This window comes from Fukomys damarensis, unplaced genomic scaffold, assembly GCF_012274545.1.
Source record: "Fukomys damarensis isolate Sample0158 unplaced genomic scaffold, DMR_v1.0_HiC HiC_scaffold_1, whole genome shotgun sequence".
Lineage (NCBI taxonomy): Eukaryota > Metazoa > Chordata > Mammalia > Rodentia > Bathyergidae > Fukomys > Fukomys damarensis.
Genome location: NW_022900913.1, coordinates 61836587 through 61852004, shown reverse-complemented (window position 1 = coordinate 61852004; position 15418 = coordinate 61836587). Strand labels below are relative to the sequence as shown.

At 40.0% G+C, this 15418-nt stretch overlaps 1 protein-coding gene across 1 annotated transcript in view; it reads right to left on the bottom strand.

Annotated features, from left to right (window-relative positions):
- Positions 1 to 357: 357 nt before the first annotated feature.
- Positions 358 to 15418, bottom strand: part of Cmya5 (cardiomyopathy associated 5) — a 109644-nt gene continuing 94583 nt past the window's right edge. The window contains exons 10-13 of the mRNA XM_010604135.3: positions 12798 to 12931; positions 11702 to 11801; positions 9613 to 9786; positions 358 to 1132 (exon numbers count right to left, since the gene is read on the bottom strand). Of these exons, the coding sequence (XP_010602437.1) occupies positions 886 to 1132; positions 9613 to 9786; positions 11702 to 11801; positions 12798 to 12931 (655 nt within the window). The 3' untranslated portion in view covers positions 358 to 885. The remainder of the gene's footprint in view (positions 1133 to 9612; positions 9787 to 11701; positions 11802 to 12797; positions 12932 to 15418) is intronic.

The window sequence follows — 15418 nt, the reverse complement described above, 5'->3', positions numbered from 1 at the left end:
TTTATAGTCAACTGTATGGCTTCTATGGGCTGAGGCTGTTTTGATTTTTTTTTTTTTTTTTTTTTTTTTTTTTTTTTTTGTACTGGGGATTGAACTCGGGTTCTTGCGCTTGCAAGGCAGGCCACCGAACCGCTGAGCTAAATCCCGGCCCTGTTTTGATTTTTAAAAGTAAGTGTATAACATTCTCACATGAAAATCAGAGGTAGCACAACCCACTGACATGAGATGGGCATTTTTCCTGCAGCTTGCATCTGTGGATGCAAGACCTGTGAGTTACATACAAAAAGCTCACAAAGCAGTTTTGTTTTATAAGACTAACCATTTATTTAACAAAATAAACATTTCTAATGTCTAGTACTTTCTATATTTAAAATTTCTGGAAAATGACTCACATTCTACAGTACACATCATTACAAAAGAGTTAATAATAATAAATTCAGATCAACTAGGAAACTTTCTCTATGATTGAAAATTCACTGTACTTTAGTGAAGTGAAGTGACAAGTTCTGAAAAGCCCACGCCTCCTTGTTGGAGGAGACATATCTCTAGGAAACCCTCCCTTCGCTCTGACCTGTCTGTCAGAGGAGCCTTTCAGGATAAAACAGGAGGAAGCCCACTTCTCTATTGTTGTTTCCCAGGGCAAATGTAAGTCCTTTCAATCTAGGAAAGAACTCCAAAATATGGAGATTGCTCTTTCCCTCCTACTTATGCACACTCTGCTCGACAAAGCCAAGGTATTCTGTGGCATTTGCTCGCATACTGACTGCTGTGTGAAGCTGTTCTGAGTGCGAGTGTGTGGGAGACCTTCTGAATAATGTACAGTTCTCAAGAGAAAGAACCACAGGCCCTGAAAGTCTTGCTCTTACAAACTGTGGAAGCAAAGGATCACTTGTGCCTCACAGAATCGGGGGGCTGTATCCCCAGATGCAAAGTACATTTTCCAGGTTTCTCCAGGGCAAAGGCCGGGTGAACACCCTCACTGAACCTGTGCCTCACGATGAAGAGCAGCTGCTCACTCTCGGCGTTTATGAACACGAGCCTCTGGTTGGCGTAGTCCAGCAGAATGCCCACGCGGGCGGGACGCTCAGTCACATGGACATCACTCACAATGCCGCTGTAGAAGAACGTGTATCTGAAATGAGACAGAAGGGAAATTTTAAATTTGGGGAAATCTTGAAGAATTTGGGAAGGAAAAATCACTTGGAAATAACCAATTTTTCAGTCATTAGCTTCAATTAAAAATAACAAGTTGCAATAATGTTGTCCCAAATACTTTCCCAGATTCCTCCTGTATGCTAAATGCATAGCTTATCCCAAAAGACAAACATTTTGAATAATTTTCTTCTTCTACATTAGGAGTTTGTCCCAGAATAACCAACATATGCCTCCCTTGTGATTTTTCTCAACATTCTAATTCTTTCCCAGCTGCCCACATGTTTTAACTACCGCATTCATGGTGTGTCATTCTTTTGAATAAAACTTCCTGGAGGCTGCTATGTATTTTAAAAAATACCACAGGCTTGCCTTCCATACAAAGCATTAATTTTATAGATTTAAAGATTTATAGGTAACTTATGTAAGGGGCTTTATAAGGTTTAAGAAAGATTTCATTATTTTGCAAGCCGCATGCTTTGAATACACTGCTGCTGCCCCAAACCAAATTTCCCTTCCATCTTCGCCATTTTTCTAAAGCACTGCAGCCAGAGAGTTTTGCCTTTGATTTCTCTAATTCAAATAAATCAAACACATGCTTCCGCATAATATTTGTGTATCTGGCACTTCTCTGTGCGCTTCTCTGGAGAACACAAAGGGCCACTAAGGAACCCACACTGCACAGAGCAGACAGGAGAAACTGTCACCAAGTGCAAATGGGATGAGGGCTGAAAAAACTGCTGTCAGAGCACACAATGCTCCAATGTCTACTCAACACATTTAGTGTGCTCTTTTGGTTGTGAAAGGAAGTTCAAGGCCAGGCTGAGAGGGGGAAATTGTTGGCCTTTTCTGAAAACCTGATTTGGCCCCAGCAAAGGGTTAAATTCAGAGCTTTCTCCTACCAGACTTAGAAATTGAGAATGAGGCTCTGAATCAGAAGAAGGGAAAAAATGAAAGATGAAAGAGAAGAAAAGATATGAGCAAGAAATCTCTCTATAGAACAGATTTGCATCCTGGGGACATACTCAGGCAGTCTGAGGTCTCAGGATCTGGGTAAGTGTTAAGGCAGCAGGGACCAAGGACCTTCAGACCTGTGATGTCTACCCTAAGGCTCAGAAATTCAAGCATTTCAGATATGGCAAATCAGTTTCATGCAAAGAGAAGCTCATGAGGAAGGATTGAGGACAGGACATGAGATGCGCAGGATGACCAGGGGCCTTTCAATGCCTTGCTAATGAGAAGGATGACAGGACACTTCAAGTACTTCAAGTGGCAATTATAGGGAGCATCAGTGAGGCTGAAGCTCCTAGAGAAGACTCTGGGGACAAAGGAATCATGTTCCAATGAAGAATGTGTGGGATAGAGTAGGAGGAAAGAAGAGATAGAAGCAGTGGAGGTGGCAGAAACAAGGAAGAGATAACCCAAATGAGGCAATTCCCTTCCTTGCCTTAAAGTCCCTGCTCTAAGCAAGCCCAGCCCTGTCAATGCCCAGTCCCCACCACAGAGGCCAAGGAGGAAAAGGAATCCCCTGAAGCCTTGACTCCACCAGTTCCACAGGATTTGGAATCTGCCCAGCTCTGCTCCTGCCTCCATTGCCTGCACACCAGCTCTTCCATGTTACAGTTTGTTTTTTTGTTTTGTTTAGTTTGGTTTGGTTTGGTTTTTTTGAGACAGGGTCTCACTGTATAGTTGAGACTGACCTGGAACTCACTATGTAGCCCAGGCTGGTCTCGAACTCACAGCGATCCTCCTGCCTCAGCCTCCCAGTGCTGGGATTACAGGCGTGTGCCACCACGCCTGGCTCCATGTTACAGTTTGGACCTTATCCAGGAGATTAAAAACTCTATTAAAAGTATACATAGCAGACTAACCCAATCTGAAGACAGAATATCAGATATAGAAGATAGGATGGCAGTCAGTGATCTTGAAAAGAGAGTTCTTTAAAAAATAGGGACCACAAGAAATTAATCCAATAACTCCTAGATAATGCAAAGAATAATATAAGATTAATAGGAGTCCACAAAAAAGCAGGAGAAAGCACTAATGACATATAAAAGTCTGTTCACAGAATTAATAACAGAAAACTTCCCAGACAAACCAAAAGAATATGACATACAAATAAGTGAGGCATATAGGATTCCAACTAGTTACAATAAAATAAAATCTACACCTAGACATATAATAATCAAGATCCTGGAAACCCAACAGAAGTATAAAATATTACAAGCAGTTAGAGAAAAGAAACAAATTACATGCAAAGGAAGCCCATCAGAATCACAACAGACTTTTCAATACAAACCCTCAAGTCAAGGAGAGGTTGGAGTGACGTATTTAATCTTAAAAGAAAACAACCTCCAACTTAGGCTGATGTATCCTGCAAAACTATCTTTCAAAACTGATGGAGAAATAAGATATTTTCATGAAAAATAGCACCACAGAAACTTTATGAATACCAAACCAGCACTCCAAACAATTTTTTTAAATATCCTAGAAAAAGACAATGAAGGTCACAACTCCATGAGGCCCAAGAGAACAAATCCAATAGACAAGGATTTAAAGGGAGAGGGAGAAAAATAAAAAAGAACACACAACAGGAAAATAATATGACAATGATAAATCAATACATATTAGTTATAAACATCAATGTCAGTGGCCTCAATTCACCAATCAAAAGAAATAGACTGGCAGAATAGATTAAGAAGCAAAATCCAACAATATGCTGTATATAAGAAACACACCTACTTGAAAAAGAAACTCATAGACTGAAAGTGAAAGGATAGAAAACAGTTTTCCATGTGATAGGAACTCAGAAAAAAGCAGGGTTAGCTATCTTATTTGTAAACAAAGTAAATTTGAAAGCAAAACTAATTAAGAGAGACAAAGAAGGTCACTACAGCCTTGTAAAAGGAACAATCCAAGAGGAAGAGATGACAATCATAAATATATAGGCACCAAATACTTATGCCCTCAACTATACAAAACAAGTATTAAGGGACAAGAAACACCAAATAAGCACTAATACAATTGTAGTGGGAGACCTCAATACCCCATTGTCACAAATAGATCATCTAGACTAAAAATCAACAACAAAATACTAGAACTGAACCAAGCTTTGAACAAATAGACTTAATAGATGTCTGCAGATTGTTCCACCCCACAAAATCACAATACACATTCTTTTTGGCTGCCCACTGGTCATTTTCCAAAATAGACCACGTTAGTTCATAAAACATAGTTAAGTAAATCCAAAGGAATTGAAATTATCGCATGTACATTATGAGACCATAGAGCAATTAAATTGGAGATCAATAGGGCCAGGGATTTAGCTCAGTGGTTCTGTTGCCTGCCTTGAAAGCACAAGGACTCAAGTTCAATCCCCAGTACTAAAAAAAAAAAAAAAATTGGAGATAAATACCATAAGAACCTGTAAGAACTTAACAAACACGTAGAAATTGAGTAACACTCTCCTGAACAACTAATGGGTCAAAGCAGAAATTAAAGAAGAAACTAGACAGTTTTTGCAATTTAATGACAATGTCAGTACAACATACAGAAATCTATACGATACAACGAAAGCAATTTTACATGGGAAATTGATAACAGTGAATGCCCACACTAGGAAAACAGAGTAAGCTAAAATAAACAACCTAATGGTGAATCTTAACCTCCTAGAAAAAGAACAAGAGAAACTCAAAGCTCATATAAGGGAGAAAACTATAAAGATCAGAGCAGAAATCAATGCAATGGAGACTAAGAGAACAATACTGAAAAAACAACAAATTGAAGAGTTGGTTTTTTGAAAGAATAAATAAAATTGATAAACCCTTAGAAAACCTTATCTAAAAAAAAGAAAGAAAAGGCTCAAATTCATACAATTAGTAATGAAAATGGTAAAGTCACAACAGATTCAACAGAAAGCCAGAGGATCATCAATACTTACTTCAAGAACCTGTACTTTAATAAAATAGAGAACACAGAAGAAATGGACAGATTTCTAGATACATGTGAATTACCAAAGTTGAACAAAGAATATATAAAAATTCTATCGGTGAAATTGAAAATATAATTTAAAATTTACCAACAAAGAAAAGCCTAGGTCCTGATGGCTTCACTGCTGAATTCTACAAGACATTTAGAGAAGACCTATTGCCACTACTCTTTAAATTTTCAATGAAATTGAAAGGGAAGCAATACTTCCAAATTCATTCCTAGAAGCAAGTATTACTTTGATTCTAAAACCAGAAAAGAACCAAACAAAAAAGAGAGCTACAGGCCAATCTCCCTAATGAATATAGATGCAAAAATCCTCAATAAGATACTGGCAAACAGAATACAGAGGTCATCAAAAAAATTATATGCCCTGATCAAATCAGATTTATTCTAGGCATGCAAGAATGGTTCAACACACGTAAATCAATAAGTGTAATACACTATATTAACAGAATCAAGACAAAAACCATATCATCATCTCAGAAGATGCAAAATAAGCATTTGACAAAATTCAACACCCATTCATGATAAAAACCCTGTAGAAAATTGGAATAGATGGTCTATATCTCAACTTAATAAAGGCTATCTTTGAGAAGCCAACAGCCAACATCATAGTAAGTGGTCAAAACTAAAAACCTTCACAGTAAAATCAGGAACAAGACAAGAATGTCCACTATCACCACTCGTGTTCAATATAGTTTTGGAAACATTTGCCTCAGCAATTAGACAAGTGAAAGAAACAAAAGCAATAAAGATAGGAAAGGAAGAAGTGAAACTGTCATTATTTGCTGATGATATGATACTCTATATGGAAGACCCAAAGAACTCTGCCAAAAGACATCTAGACTTGATTGACAGATTCAGTAGAGTAGCTGGATAAATGTAAATACTCAAAAATCAATAGACTTCTTGTACACAAATAACAGACTCACTGAGAGTGAAATTAGGGAAACAATACCTTTTACAATAGCATCCAAAAAATGAAATATCTAGGAATCAATCTAACAAAGGAAACAACAGACCTCTACATTGAGAACTACAACACTCTCCAAAAAAAAAAGAGAGATTGAATAGGATATAAGAAAATGGAAAGACATCTTTTGTTCCTGGGTAGGAAGAATCAATATAATGAAAATAACCATACTTCCAAAACTGCTATACAGAATCATGCAATCCCTATTGAAATTCCAACAGTATATTTCATAGAACTAGAGAAAACAATCCAAAAATTCATCTGGAATCAGAAGAGACCTAGAATAGCAAAAGTCATTCTAGGCAACAGAGACATAATACCCCCAATATCACAATCCCCAACTTGAAACTACACTACAAAGCCACTGTGATAAAAACAGCATGGTACTGGCAAAGAAACAGACCCAATGATCAATGGAACAGATTAGAAGATATAGAAACAACTCCAGATATACTCAGCTACCTCATCTTTGACCAAAAAAAACCAACACCCTCACTGAAGGAAAAATATCCTCTTTAATAAATGGTGTTGGGAAAACTGGGTTTCAGCTTGTCAAAGATTAAAATTAGACCCATATCTTTTTTTCAGCTTTAATTGAGTTTATTGGTACATTTTAGGGATACAGTACAGTTACATTCATTGTTGGGATCTTGTACCTCTACATGACACGTCTTGATTCTCATTTTTCCCCTTACCCCTGCCCTCCCTTCACCCCCTCCTCCCCTCCCCATCTACAAACACTTTATTTTCATTATCTCACCTTTTTTTCTTTTCCCTTATTACCCTTCCCCTACCCATCCCACCTTCCCTACACCTTTAGCTCCTTTCTTCCCATTTCTAAATGTCAGTAATCTTATTAGGATCTTATGTATTATTGCAGATCTTTCACCATTCACTACACTAAAATCCAAGTGAGCCAGGCATGGTGGCCCACACCTTTAATCCCAGCACTCGGGAGGCTGAGACAGGAGGATTGCTGTGAGTTCAAGACCAGCCTGTGATGCACAGTGAGTTCCAGGTCAGTCTCAACTACATAGTGAGACCCTGTCCTCCCCCCAAAAATCCATGTGTGTTAAAGATCCAAATATTAAAACAGAAACACTAAACTTGCTGGAAGATAAATTGGGTGGAACTCTTGAAGATATCAGCATAGAAAAGACTTTATGAACAAATCCTCAGTAGCACAGGAACTAGCACAAAGAATCCACAATTGGGATCTCATCTTTTAAACAGCTTTTGCACTACCAGAGGAATCACAAGCAGAGCTAAGAAACAACCCACAATGTGGGAAAAAAAATTATCAGCTGCTCCTCAGCCAAAGGTCTACTATCTAGAATATATAAAGAACTCAAAAAAATCAGACCTCCCCAAATATAAAGAAAGACCCAATCCAAAAATGGGCATCTGAAATGAACAGACATTTCTCAGACAAAGAGATAAAAAGAGCAAACAATCGTATGAAAAAAAGTTAAACATCACTGGTCATTTAAGAGATGCAGATGAAAACAACACTGAGATTCCACCTCAGCCCAGTAACAATGGCTGCTATCAAGAAATCAACCAATGATAAATGCTGCCAGGGTTGTAGGGAGAAAGGAACCCTTCTTCATTGTTGGTGCAAGTGCAGACTGGTGCAATCACTATGGAAATCAATATGCAGATACCTAAAACAACTATGATTAGAAGTCCCATTTGACCCAGCTATTCCTTCACTGTGTATATTCCCAAAATAATTAACAGAATCACACCACAGTGATATGTGTTCACCCATGTTTATAGTGCCACAGTTTGTAATACCTAAAACTTGGAAACAGCCTAATTGCCCATCAACTGGAGACTGGATAAAGAAGATGGGGGTTTTTTATAAAAGGGAGTACCACTCACTCATAAAGACCAAGAAACTAGAGAGATTTATAGCTAAGCAGATGCTCATTGAGGCCATACTCTTTAAGTGAAATTAATAAGTCACACATGTGTAAATACCAAATAGTTTCTCTGGTGTGAAAAAGTAAAAGTGTAAATAAAGATCAAAATGTGTAATTGATAGTTTGTAATAGGAAGAAAAGTCTAAAAGAGTAGAGGAAGTGGGAAGCGTAGGGGAAAGGTAAAAAGGGAAAAGAAAAAAATATGTGAAAAGGAAAATCATGGAAACAATGTCTTTGTAAACAGGGAAGGGTAGAAGGGCTGAAGGGAAGGCTGGGGAATGGAGAAAAACAAGAACCAAGAGAAGACATGTAAAGGTACTAGATCCCAATGATGAATGTAACTGTATTGTATACCTATAACGTACCAATAAATCAAATAAAGATAAATAAATAAATTAATAAATAAATAAATGTCTCTAATGGCCTGTGCTTGATCAGAAGCCTTTGGTTCTACTGGAAGGTGGTGGCACCTGTAGAAGGGATCCTAAGAGAAAAAGTGAGGTCTTGAGTGTGTGCCTTGAAGGGGACACCACAATCCACTCCATTCTCTCTCTTTGCTTCTCAGCCTCCAGGAAGTGAATATGTCTTTTCTACCATGTGTTTCTGCTGTAATGTAACATGCTGCCCATACCCAAAGCCACTAGGCCAAAGGAACATGGACTGAAATTTCTGAAACAGTGATCCAAAATAAGCCACAGCTCCTGGTAAGCTGATTGTCTCAGGCATTTTGTCACAGTGTCAGAAAGCTGACTAACACACTCCACTCACTTAAAACATTGGACTAAAGCCAAGCCTGACTGTCTGGAGCCTGACCCCTGGGGACATGGACTGTCCAGAAGCCTGACTGAACTTCTATGTGACCCTAGAGCTGCCTCCTATCCAAAGGTCCTCTGGAACCCACTGCTAACCCAGACATAGCCCAGAGTCTCACCCACACTGATGACCACTCCCTCTGAGCTGGTTTCCATGTAGTTTGCAGGGGGCTCCTAGAAGGAGCGATCTCCAGACGCCCCCCCACTAAAATAAATGCATCTTGGTCCCCCCTTCCTGTCTGTCTTTTCCCACTTTCCCACATGTTCCTCCTGAAATCCCCTCCTGTGCGCATGCGCAGTAGCTTGCCAACCCCTGGTATAGACCAGTGCCTGGGGAAATGTTGGAGACTCGCTTCTTCCTCCCTCTGTGGATTCCTTTTTTTGAAAGAGAGCCCTTTTAGCATCACCTTGTGGCATCTCTCCATCTTAGGATGAGTTTAGAAGGAAAATCTGGCCATGCATAGCCTAGCTGCCCCTCCTCTTCCCAGCCTCTTGGTCATGAGACACATATCTTTCTCTGCCTCTCTAGGGACCAACTCTGCTCTGCAGGTTTCTGGGTTGGCCTGTCTGCCCAATAGCAGCATTCAAATATAAGCAACTCTCTTGTCCTCAGGCATGGGCCGTATTCTGTAATGCCATCTTCCTCAGTAATCAGAGTAATAGTTCAGTCTGCATGTATTTGAGTCTTAATGTCTTTCTTGGCTCAGAACTAGATGGATGTCATTTGGATAACGTGAGAAAAGGCAGGGCTCCAGCTTACCTCTGTGGCTCCGAGCAGTGCATGTACCATGAGGTCTCCCCCTGTCCCAGTGCCCTGGCCCGTACTGCTGAGCTGGAGCAGATCCCAAGTCGATAAGCAGGGCAGTCTGTGACTGTCGTTTCCCAGTAATGCTGGCCACAAGCAGGCAGCTCCTCACCCAGCACTGATGGGATTCTGTAAGCAAAGTTGATCAGATAAACAGCACAGAATTCTTTTGAGCAGCCACATATACAAACTCACACTCCTTTCATGCAGAATTCCATTGATGGAAATTGCTGGAATTGGACTCAAGTCATTCCCTGTTCATGGTGCTCCTGACCTCAAGCAGATTAGACGTTTGATATTTGTCCACCGGCTCACACAGCCTGCACATATGGCACGCTGCCTCTCCCGAAGGAGCTGGGAACCAGAAAATCACTAGAATAATGGCCAGAAGAAAGAAATGGCACAATCTCTGCTTTTAGGAAGAAGGTGGGAACCCAACTTGCAAAGTTTTCTTCCAAAATTTTCAAAAAAAGCATCTCCATAACCTTCTTACACAATGGGCTTCCTAGGCACAGTGACCAAATGAGGTGAAACTCTGCAATGGAGAGACAGCTGACAAGGCTAAACTGGCAGAGCAGAGGTGACCCTGTCCAGGTCAGGTGGGCCTCTGTCGAGCTGTAGCCCACCCTTCAGGACTCTGGCCTCTGAATTGCAGCAGTTGCCCTGAGAGCTCAGTAATGTGCCTTTTTTGTCTCACCTTAGCTATTTTTGCCAGAGGCATAGTGCAATGAACCCAAGCACTTCCAAATGCTGATGGGTGACCTTGTTTGCATGAATTGCTTGATTTTCCTTAGAAATGGCTGAGACAGCAAAGAGGCACTTTTAATTTCAGCAGCGTTAATATTCAGTCAGCACCTTTTCCCTCTCCCCTTTAATAGATGAGAAAATGATTAATGTAAGGGAATGGAACATATCTCACTTTCTCATCTTTACCCCACAACCTCATTTCAGAGAGGTGGTTGTAGATGAGCTCTACTCCCTGGAGCAAAGCCTGGCTGCCTGATATTTATGAGCTAATTTTCAGGTTAATAAGAAGTAAACAAAATTCTATAAAATATATTACAATTTTCATCAGTTATCATCTATGAACCATTGCCAACTCCATCCAATTTATTTTCTTTTTGATTTTTTATTTTTAGAAACCCAAAAGACAGAAAAGCCCAATCTATTTCTTAAATCTTTTTTTTTTTTCCTAAATCCATTCATGTGTGTATTTTTAGCATTCACAATGTGCCAGGGCCCATGCTAGATTCTGAAGACTCAAAGACACATAAAACAGGCCTGTTATTTGACAATTATTCCCAGTTGAGTAGCTGGCAAATGACTCTGAAATCATTTGTTCTTTTACACAGATTAAGATTAAAGGGTGCCAGAGCCCAGTGAGGGTTTGGCCATTTCCAGGAGAGGAAGCCCTCAGCTGAGCCACAGACAGGTGAGAGCAGCCTGGCAGGCACAGCACAAGTCCTGTCCCCCCAGGCCACCTAGTGCTTCACTGTAAGCCCAGAACCTGCGGGAGCAAGTCGAGAATTTTCCAAATTTCCCCCCCCACTTGGTCATTTTGACTGTTAAAATAACCATGAGAAGCTACAGGCAAATTTAAACTCAGTCTCCCACTCCGACCTCAGCTTTTGATTCTTTTCTCCGATGCTTCATTTCATGGGAACTACTGTGGGGAAGAGTATGTGGCCAGAATAGAATAGGAACTCAAATTCCCACTATTCCTTTTCAAGTGGTTGATACAAAATCTGATTTGTTATTGAAAATATAGAATTATTACTGGGCTGTTCTTCATTGAACCAGAAATAATACCTTAAAATGGCCACTATTCTAAACAACCATCTGCACTTAGATTCCCAATAAAAATATTGACACTTGTTCCAAGTTATGAAGTGTCCGTCACTCCCTACCCCTGGAGTGGCTATGAGTGCTCCTGGGGTGCGCACATGTTTGTGTTCAGGCCACGTCCAAACACATCCTTTACACCAGGAATATGCACAGGTCCCAGAGATGCCAGAGCCTTGCCCCACATGCTCTCTCCACTTACTCCGTCAGCCGCCTCCTCTCAGTGAAGCTGATCACCGTCCCATCAGAGGAGATCTGGAGAGAAGGATGAGCAGTCTCTCTCAGCAACAGAAATCTGGTTCCTGTGACAGTTGAGAAAATAAGAAAACATTGGCACAATGTCCAGTGGTAGGCCAAGCCCCATGTTTCAAGACTTGGTCTCCCTTTCCCCTGACATAACAACCCCCTCTGCAGAGTTTTCAGATCCACTGCTGAAAATTTCATTCATGATAAGGGATTAGTTCAGGCCCCTGATTGGTCACCTTTACCGGTGATACAGTTTTGTCCTCACAGGAGTGTCCCTACTGTCCAGATCTCCTGAACCAGCATCCATACCTTCCAAGTGCCCTACTGGGACACCAGGCTGCCCTGCCTGCATCCCAAACAAGGCCCAGGCACAGGGGCAAATGACTAAAGGTGTCCCTTGAAGTCTTGTGCCACCTCTGTATCTCAGGTAAGGTAGCAAAATGATCACCTTTTCTTTTCTCACTTCCTTTAACCATAATTGAGAACTGCCAAACATTTCTTTTGTTGGCATCATCTGAGTACTTCCCCCCAAATGTCACAGAACAGTTTTATCACTTCTTTGAGTTATTCATTCATTTAAAACACATTAATTCTGACAAACTAGAATAAACAGAACAAGACTAGAGACTTGTTCACAGGCCTCACAGTAGGACAGATGAGGAACATCCTCATCCCTCTACATGTAACCCTCTATACTCACAGATTGCAGCACACTGTGAGGGAAACACAGATCATATGGGAAGATTTCTAAAGCATGAATGTTCAGGCCCATCTCCAGGTCAGTTCAATCTATTTCTCTCAACTAGGGCCGGGGCATTGCTATATTTTAAGTAGAATGAACGATTGTTAAACTCGAGCAGCCAAGCTCAAGAACCTCTGAATTATATTAAAAAAAAAAAAATCAAGGAAACAACTTGATCCTTGACCAGTCTTGGGACCGTAGGACAAAAACCTCCACTGGCAGTAGGTTAGGCGCTATTTGAAGCTGCCCTCTAAATGTCTGGGGGTCACAGGAGGGAATGAATGAAATGCTCATATGAAGGAGAAAGCACCTTTCGTGGAGATGAGGGCAGCATCACTCTGTTCACTTGTCCCAAATGCATTGATGGCTCTCACATAGAAAAAGTAATTATCGTTGGGTTGGAGGTTAACTTTTAGCTGGAGCCCTTTAATTCCAGAGAAAGATCTAAATACAAAGAAAAAATAATGTTAACTATAATGTCATGTGCTAAATGACTCATATTTCAATTCTGCCCTGAATACACATCTTTTATTAATGTCAAATAACTTATTTTCTTCCCTTTGTGATCATTGGAGTTAGCAAGCTAGATTCAGCAAAACAGCCAGTGTCCACTAAGGTTACTTCATCAAATCATTTCTGTTCTTGTCAACTTTTGTCCAGTATGTTCCTTTGACAATGCTCTTTGGAAAAGAACCAGACACCTTTTAAAACATTTTTCTTTTCAGAACAAGAAAACCAGTAATTTTGTGGCTAGCAACTCCAATAATACATTATTTCCTTTATTAATTTTTTTTCTCTATTAATTTTTTGGCTGACAATATACGAACAGAAGATCATAGGCAGGAAAAAGGATAAAATAGGATCTCATTGAGCTTTATTAAAAATCAATAGGAAAATTTACTAAAAGCAGTTTCTGTCTCTGTAGGTAGATTCTGCAATTAGAGCAATTAGAAAGACAAAGGAGAGAGAGAGAGAAGGTGGACTGAGGAGCCAGGTAACATAATTACTATAAGAATTTATCAAGAAGAGTTAACAGAACACTGAGAAAGCCAGAAACATAAAAGACGAGGAAAACCAGCCCCCCTCACCCATCTGAAAGAACATAAAGGCGATAAGGAGCAGCCACCTAAGGACTCTTATTTAATATATAAAGCATACATGTCCCCTTTACTTAACCATTAACTCTAAGTTACCTTTCTGTCCCCACCCCACACACACTTATCCATCACAAATGGATAGGAAGAAATCAAACAGCCAGATAGAATGTAGGCAGAGGTGCTCAAGTGAGGATCAAAGACAGCCAGAGAGAGCATCAGATGACAACTTCCAGGTGCCCACATGAAGGGTGGGAGAAATCACTAGTCCTAAATAAAAAAGGAGCTGAGGACAAAAACCCACAAGTATTTCACTTGGATATACTCTCTACTCATCCAGAACAGTTGTCTGTCATCTCCCTCTTCCCTCCTTTCCCTACCTTCAAATAAATTGTCTTCTTTTATTTTAAACTCTGCTTCTTTAATTCTTTATTGATGCAGGGTTTATGATCGCAGGAAACTACATTTTCCAACAGAGCAGTGGCTTGTTGTCCACCCCTGGACATGACAAGAAGACTTTTGGATTAAGATGATGTTAAACCAATTTATGATATAAAAACTGGTAAAGAAGGCAGTATCTTTTTAAACAAATAATCGTGACAAGGAAAGAGAATTCTAATACCCACTCCTTAAACAAATCCTCAAAGTTGCTATTTTTAGGTGATTCATTTACATTAAAAGAAAGTGCTGGGGCCAGGGATTTAGCTCAGTGGCACCACACCTGCCTAACAAGCACAAGATCCAAAGTTTGATCCCCGGTACCGGTAACGGAAAAAAAAAAATTGCTGGTAGTGCTACCTATTGGCAGTGGGCTTGGCAAGCAAACTGTCATTTTCCAACCACAAGTGGCCTTGCTGGGGTCGCACATGGAACTCTCTGGATTTGCAATGATCCGGAAGAGTTGTGTGCTTTTTTTTCCCCCCCATTCTCTTTAATCTGCTGGATATGATAGCCTGGAGTCCTGATAGCAGCACACAAGACCTCTTTCTGTGAGCTTCCATCCTACTAGAGTTACAAGTCAGGTTTCTTGCTAATCAAAGAATCCTACCCCAAGTCCTGAAGAGTCTGTTCTGGGAGACTTGTATTAATGGCAATCAGTGAAAATAACTAAAAATCACAGCACAATTCCCTGAGTGCTCATTCTCAGACAGTTGGGGGCGGTCCTTTTTCTTTTCTTTTCTTCTCTTCTCTTCTCTCTCTTATTTATTTATTTGTTTGTTTGTTTGTTTGTTTATTTATTTATTTTTGGTATTGTTGTTAATGAATGCACCACAAGCTAGGCGTGGTGGTACATGCCTGTAATCCCAGCACTTGGGAGGCTGAGGCAGGAGGATAGCTGTGAGTTTGAGATCAGCCTGGGCTACATAGTGAGTTCCAGCTCAGTCTCAACTACATAGTGAGACCCTGTGATGGTCTATACCTCAATTTAATAAAGGCTATTTATGAAAAACCATCAGCCAACATCATATTGAATGGCCAAAAACTAAAAACCTTCATGTTAAAATCAGGAACAAGACAAGGATGCCCACTATCGCCACTTCTCTTCAATATAGTTCTGGAAACATTAGCCACAGCAATTAGACAAGAGAAAGAAATTAAAGCAATAAAGATAGGAAAGGAAGAAGTTAAACTATCATTATTTGCTGATGATATGATACTCTACATTGAAGATCCAAAAAACTCCACCAAAAAACTTCTAGACTTAATTGACAGATTCAGTAGAGTATCTGGATACAAGGTGAATACCCAAAAATCAATAGCCTTTCTATACACAAATAACAGACAGACAGAAAGAGAAATAAGGGAAAAAATTCCTTTTACAATAGCATCCAAAAAA